Source organism: Solanum dulcamara, chromosome 2, assembly GCF_947179165.1.
Source record: "Solanum dulcamara chromosome 2, daSolDulc1.2, whole genome shotgun sequence".
In the NCBI taxonomy this organism is placed as follows: Eukaryota; Viridiplantae; Streptophyta; class Magnoliopsida; order Solanales; family Solanaceae; genus Solanum; species Solanum dulcamara.
The window spans coordinates 16,900,646-16,907,478 of NC_077238.1; the positions used below are offsets into that span (position 1 = coordinate 16,900,646).

The window sequence follows — 6,833 nt, forward strand, 5'->3', positions numbered from 1 at the left end:
GAAGGTAGATATGTACGACTGTGCCATTTCTGCAGCTCAGTTATTAAAGAACTATCCAGGAAGGCATGTAGCTCTGCCGGACTTTTTCGATCGTCCCCATGAATCTCTTCTCACTGCAGATGATATTCTATTGCCAGGGAAAAAATACTTGGTAATCCCATCGAGTAGTGTAGAGAAACTGATGCACAGACACACTCATAAAGCAAAACATCCCACTGAAAGTGAGGAGCCTAAGTTGGACCACGAAGAAGTTGTGAATGTAAACGGAAATTGCTTGGAGGACTCTATATGTCTTGCAAAGCACTTCTATGCCTCCAAAGAAAGATGGACTGGTTGGTTATGGAAGAAAAGGCAGCAGGAGAGGACGCCATTTGTACCTCCTATCTCGACTCTGAAATCATGGAGGGATTCGAGATGGGAACCTAATCTAGATTCAATAGAGGAGATTTCTCCATGAGTATCCCTTTCACCTGATTCTCAACCCGTTTTAACTAGTACCAAAAACATCTGGTATGTCAATTTTTTTTATGCTGTTTTAACTGCAATGATCTATCTTCTGCTAAGGAGAGATAATGGTCTTTTTGTATCATATTTTCAAGATTTGTGTTCTTCGTTCCTATCTCTCAATTCTTTGAGTCATTATTTGTGTTGGTTACAAATGTTACCTGCTGGAAAACAGCTGGACAGACAAGGAAGGAGAAAACTTTGTACCATTCTGCTATTGTATTCCACATAAACATTCACAGCTCTGAATCTCCAAGAAATAAAAGGATTTTTATCTTTCATAGTTATGGCACAATTTTTCCTGTTTACATTATGCATGCAGTGTGATCGAATTTGGACAACATGAGATTTTAACCATTTTGCCGAAGTTAGACTGATACCTCAGCTTGGATGAAGAACAGAGACACACTTTCAGAAATTACTTTGCCTCCTCATTTTCTTGTGTTCCCTGTACTGCCTCCCTTTATCCTTCACCTCAAACTGCATTTTTCTTTTACTCATATTAAATGGCCCTCCTACTGCACTTTCAGTCTACAAGATCTTACTTTTTAGTCTCTTGTTAATTGGCAACTGGGGTGTTGACCTACTGTGTCCCACATATGTGAATAATAGTTTCAAACTTTAATGTCTAAGATGAGCAACCTGACATGGAAGTAAATCAGAGGCGAATCCAGAATTTAAATTTTATGTGTCCAACATTTAAGGTTCTTAGCATTGGACCCATTATATATTTAATGTTATGGGTTCATGTCTACTATTTGTTGCAACTTTAGTGAATTTCTACATATAAATTTATGCTTTGTGTCAAAAGTACCGTGTTCAGATGAACTCATCAGTGTTGGTATATGCTACATCCACCTCTGGGTAAAATACAAAGAAACAAATCACATTTGCTCAAGTCCAAAAGAAAATTTAGCAGCTCATATAGGATCTTTAGCTTCCTGAACCACCTGTTTTGTATTATTTGTCCCCATAGAGTTATTGAGATGCTGTCAATATCAGTATCCTTGGTTTGGTACTCAGGCGTATAATAAGTAAATTTATGCTGTTTTAACTTCTTTTATATTCATTAGTTATAGAGAAAATATCTGAGGTTTAAATAATTTAGAGAAACTTTATGACATCTGTATATTTGGTGCTACGCCCATGTGCAAATTTTGATGGTTGCTGATACAGCTTGATCGAAACTTTTAGTGTGGTTTTGGAGTTTTTGGCAGTTCTATGTTGTAGCAATCTACAGTTTGAGCCAAGACCAACCGAAACAATAGTTTAAGAAGCAAAATTCATAGGGAAGCAAATTGCTAAACGGACAACAAAACAGATTTCTTTTTCTTCATCCAAACGAATGGACTATTACTCTCGCTCATGGATCAATGAGGTTCAAAAATTGCAGTTCTCAAATCACGACAGGAAGCCCATTTATGTGATTTCCTAATTAAATCACATACACCGAGAAGTTGTGCTGTGTTGTCTGTTAACTTACACTCAGAGTAAGTATGACAAGAGCTTAGTGAATATCCATGTGTAAATAACAGCAAAGGTAGCACCAGCTGGAATTGTCACTGCCCAGGAAGTCGCAATCTCTTTCACTGTCTCTGCTCTTACACTGTTAAATCCTCGAGCAAAACCGACACCCATGACTGCTCCCACCAGGGTATGTGTGCCTGAGATTGGCAAGCCCAGCTTGGACGCGCATAAAACCACAGATGCAGCTGCAAACTCAGCTGCAAATCCTCTGGTGGGTGTTAATTCTGTTATTTTCTTTCCAATAGTTGCAATCACTCTGTATCCCCACATTGTTAGCCCTGCCACTATTCCAAAGCCTCCCCATGCTAGAACATCATTTGGAATAACAATATCAGCTGCGCTGAGCCCACCCTGAAGAATGGATAATGCTGCAGCCAATGGTCCTATTGCATTGGAGACATCATTTCCACCATGAGCAAATGACATGAAGCAGGCTGATAAGACTTGCATGTAGCCAAAAACACCATAAACTATTTTCAGTTGTGTTCCTTTAGGACCTGCAATATCTGAAAGAAATCCAATGTTTTTAGTATCAGTAGTTTCTAGTTCTGGTTCTGGTTCTTTTGAACTGGCCTTGGCCAGGAGGTGGCCAAGTTGGCCCCGGATGATCCTATCAACTGTAAACGCACCAATGGCACCACAGGTTATGGCCTGACCAAGAGCTAGACTCAAAGTCTTGCTCAGAGGGAGAGCTATGAAAGAGATTCCAGTGACACCGAGAAAGACAGAAATTGGTGCAGCTGCTGCAGCTGCTTGTCCTGGGTTCCGAGCACTGTACACAAACTAAAAATAGTAAAAGACACCAGGATTAGGAATTGAGAGTTGCATTAAGAAAGTCTTGTCACTAGAGCCTGAGGCAGAGTATGCACATCAGAAGAACATACCCTCCGGATGCATTTGTACACGAGAAAGGACACCACTGCTCCCAGTAAAGGTGAGATCACCCATGAGGAAATTACCCTTGCCAGTGAACTCCAAAAGACTGCACCAGTTCCCCCATAAACAAGACCAAAACCAACCATGGATCCTACAATACAATGTGTTGTGGATACTGGCCAACCATAATATGATGCAACCTGATCAAGAAAACAATGAGCTAACCAAAAACTTCATACGCGAGTACTTGGATTGCTAAAATGGACCAAAGTGTTTCATCTGTCAAATGCATGATCAGATAGATGCAGAGTGATAGTGGAGATTCATCTGAACGAAACGTGAAGGGAAGGCAGAGGTTCTAGCTAAGACTTATTAGCCATTTTTTTAACAATTAGGGTCTGAAAATTATTCAGTCGGGAAATTTAATGTTAGGGTAGTCTATGTATTCCCATGCAATTTGAACTGAAGTTACATTTGTGTACTATCAAGAATTTATCATTTCAATAACTTCTCAGAGTGGCTTTTGTGATGTGCAATTTATCAATCAAGAAAGAAACATGTGAAAACAACCATAAAGTTTACATGTGAAAATGTTGATGTTTACTATTTGTCAGTTCAGGGTAATGACCTACATTGATAGTCAAAACACAAGACTTTGTTAAGTAATTACTTGTGCCACTCCCATAATCATGTAAAATAAAGTTATGTCAAGCACATCTATTAAGTTTGTCCTTAGTTGTTTTGGATAATCTATTCACCATCAGTCCAATGGAGTAATTTCCTTGACCATGTTTCTTAGTGTTACTATTGAGGCGACGGCTAAACAAATGCAGGCCTAAGTTGTTTTTAGTTTTATCCAGTAACAAGAAACTCAAGACGACTTCAGGGTTGTTTGGTACGAGGAATAAGGGATAATAACCCGTGATAAAATGCAAAATTATTTCATAGGAGGGTTACCAATGTATACATTCGGCCATTTGGTTTACCAAAATGGCCGAAGTATACACTACATAATTTTCTGTTATTTTATCCCATATATATATACGGTGGAATAACTAATTCCATGGGATAACTTTGTTATCCCAATGCTCCATACCAAACAACCCCTTAAAGGTCAGGTATTTCAGTGGGTTTTCAATTTATGTCTGACTGATTCATTTTTTAGTTTTTAATAACGGTAGTGTTCAATTCACTTCAGTTGCCTCCCATTGGCACACGTTTCGGATAATTTAGTTCATCAAAACTTAGGAGTGGTTGATCTCCAACGACTTTTCCGACTTCATTAATCCCTAAGCCACAATTATGTCATTTATTTACTACTTGTTTAAGTTGTATACACTTGTGGTATATGAAATATAAATACAATTATGTCACTTTTGCAATTAGCTCTATTCAAAAACATATTCATTGATAATCTATACTAAAGGGAATGCACCTGCAACCATGTCCCTGCAGCAGCCAAAGAAGAAAGCAGACCAGCAAATAGTAAAGTATCTTTTCCTTGGAAAACATTAGCTACAAGAATACCCTTCTGCATTGTATTGGTAACATGTGTTCCCATTAACAGTGCCCCTGAAAATTCAAGAACCCCAGCCATGACAACGGCTTGTCGGAGACTCAATGCCCCTGAACCAACTGAAGTTCCCATGGCATTTGCCACATCATTGGCTCCAATATTCCAAGCCATGTAAAAACCAAACAAGATGGTTATATAAGACAAAATCTTGTACTTAAATCCCAATCCTTGACACAAAGACTTCATGAAAAATGGCAAAATAAGTGCAGCTAAAGCAATGCATATTGATATTGCAGAAGCTGTGCTTGAAGATATGTGAAAAGCTTGTGCCATTCCAGGCAAGTTAACTTCATTATCCTCAGAGAAAACAACATTTTCTTGGTGGGATCTGATTTCAAAGTTCTCATCTTTTTTATCACCTTCTGATTCAGCAAAAGATGATAAGGCAGCAAAAGGGAGTGTAAAGCTGGATTTTTTCAGTCTCAAAAATAAAAAAGAAGAAGAAATTTGGGGCTTGAGTATAAGAAAATCTTTCTTGGGAAATTGAGTTTCATTGGAAAACACACCAAGCGTCTGTCTTGGAAAGAAAAGATAAGAATTGGGAGGTACTAATTTAGTAGAGTTTCTAATGGAAGATAAAGAGTACGAAGAAGTCATGACTTAAATGGAATTGATATTTATTTTTTTTGTTGACAAAACAGTGAAGTAGAATAAAAAGGAGTTATTGAAGCAGAATCTTGGCCATAGGAGGAAGATGAACAGGAAGAAAAGAGAGTAGTAGTTGGTGAAGGAAGAATTTGTGACAGAACAATTTTGCATAGTGTTTTTGTTCCCAAGGGGAACAAAAGCTAAGGGTGAGAATGGATTGGGATGCTAGATTTGGTTCTATTTGTAATGAGTGGTGGTCACGGCTTCTCCAAATTGGACCTTCATCTGCATGACCACTAGTTTTTCAACTCTAAATTGGACACATTTTTCTTTCGAATCTATAAAAGGCAGGCGGAATGGGTTCTGGATTTTAAGACGGGATTCAATCCCGCAGCTCAATAAAATAAGTGGTCTAAAGTCAAAATTAAAAAACGTGAGTTATACTTTTTTTAATTTTTTTAAAGATATTTTATTCTTATAAATTTTAAAAAAATTATTATAATATATTATAATTTAATAATAAAAATTTTATTTGACAGAGGCAAATAAATATATAGAAATTATTGTATGTTACGTAACAACACAAATGTTTAAATCTCTCTTATTGATTATAGTTTTGAAATTTTTTTAATAGAATGAAATGTTACATGAATTATCAAAATTATTCTAAATGTGTTTTAAAATAAAATTAAGACTTCATTTCATTAAATATGTCAATTAGAGTATCATTTCTTATATAATTATTTCGTAATACTTTAAATTACAACAACCAATATTATAGTGATTGTTACCTTTAGAGGACATTAAAAGTTAAGATATTTAAATTTAATTATTTGATAATCTAATTAGTTTGAGTTTGAAATGTTTAATGAAACATCTCAAAGCATTAAAGACAATTGTACAAAGTCAATCTTAAGACATGATTGATTTAAATTGAAGTGAATTAGACAAATTAAAAAATAAAAAGTAACTATAAATTTAACTATTTACGAATTTTATTATAACTATATCAATAATTAAATTTCAAAAATATGTGCATAATAATTACTAAAAGATTAACAACAACCTATAACAGTAAATGCATAATTTTTTTATATTCTACTTAGGGTTTCTTCCAAGTGTGCTATTGGCGGTGCTTCACAATTAATATTAGCATTTTAACATATGTATGTATCTCCTTCATCTCTTTCTTTTGGCTCTTCGTTTATTCGGTCGAATTTATTTCTTTTTTGTGCATCTTCGATATGTTCTTATTTGAGCGAACTGAATTTGAGGGATTTTTGGCCTCCTTATGTTTTGGGGCCTAAAGCCACTGCTTTAGTCGCTTCAGGGTTGAGCCGCCCTTGATAACAATCAATTTAAGGAACTATTACGAATATTTGATATATATGATATACATTTTATGAATGTAAACATTATTATTATAATTGCACCCGATGACTTTTGTCATGTAAACAATCAATGGTCGCATCATTAAATACACTTTAAATACTTCATCCAGGTACAAAAAACTAAATAATCATTCAAAAAGTCATGTAATATCAAACTTAACTTCACAAGCAAATAATTAAGTTTCCAAGTTTTGTCCATATTTGTTTTAACAAATGTCTTTGAAAGATCTCCCAAATTCTTTCAAGTTTGAGAGTGTGTTGTCCACTTCTCACTAATTAATATAATAGTTGATGAAATATATGTGTCTACCACACGAGTCAGGGGATCAGGTCCATTGACACAATCAGTTAACATGCTACTAAAATTAGGT

General features: G+C 35.7%; 1 protein-coding gene across 1 annotated transcript; it reads right to left on the bottom strand.

Annotated features, from left to right (window-relative positions):
• Positions 1-1,806: 1,806 nt before the first annotated feature.
• LOC129880391 (inorganic phosphate transporter 2-1, chloroplastic) lies at positions 1,807-5,411 on the bottom strand. Its single transcript, XM_055954403.1, has 3 exons — positions 4,343-5,411; positions 2,916-3,107; positions 1,807-2,814 (listed from the first exon to the last, which is right to left on the bottom strand). Exons 1-3 carry the CDS (start codon positions 5,078-5,080, stop codon positions 1,990-1,992), a joined length of 1,755 nt encoding a protein of 584 aa, XP_055810378.1. The 5' UTR covers positions 5,081-5,411; the 3' UTR covers positions 1,807-1,989.
• Between the last annotated feature and the right edge of the window lie 1,422 nt (positions 5,412-6,833).

Coding starts and splice junctions, on each gene's coding strand:
- LOC129880391 (XM_055954403.1), bottom strand. CDS start 5,080: ATGACTTCTTCGTACTCTTTATCTTCCATTAGAAACTCTACTAAATTA. Junction 3,108..4,342: donor CTGCAGGGACATGGTTGCAG/GTGCATTCCCTT, acceptor TTTCTTGATCAG/GTTGCATCATATTATGGTTG. Junction 2,815..2,915: donor TGTACAAATGCATCCGGAGG/GTATGTTCTTCT, acceptor TACTATTTTTAG/TTTGTGTACAGTGCTCGGAA.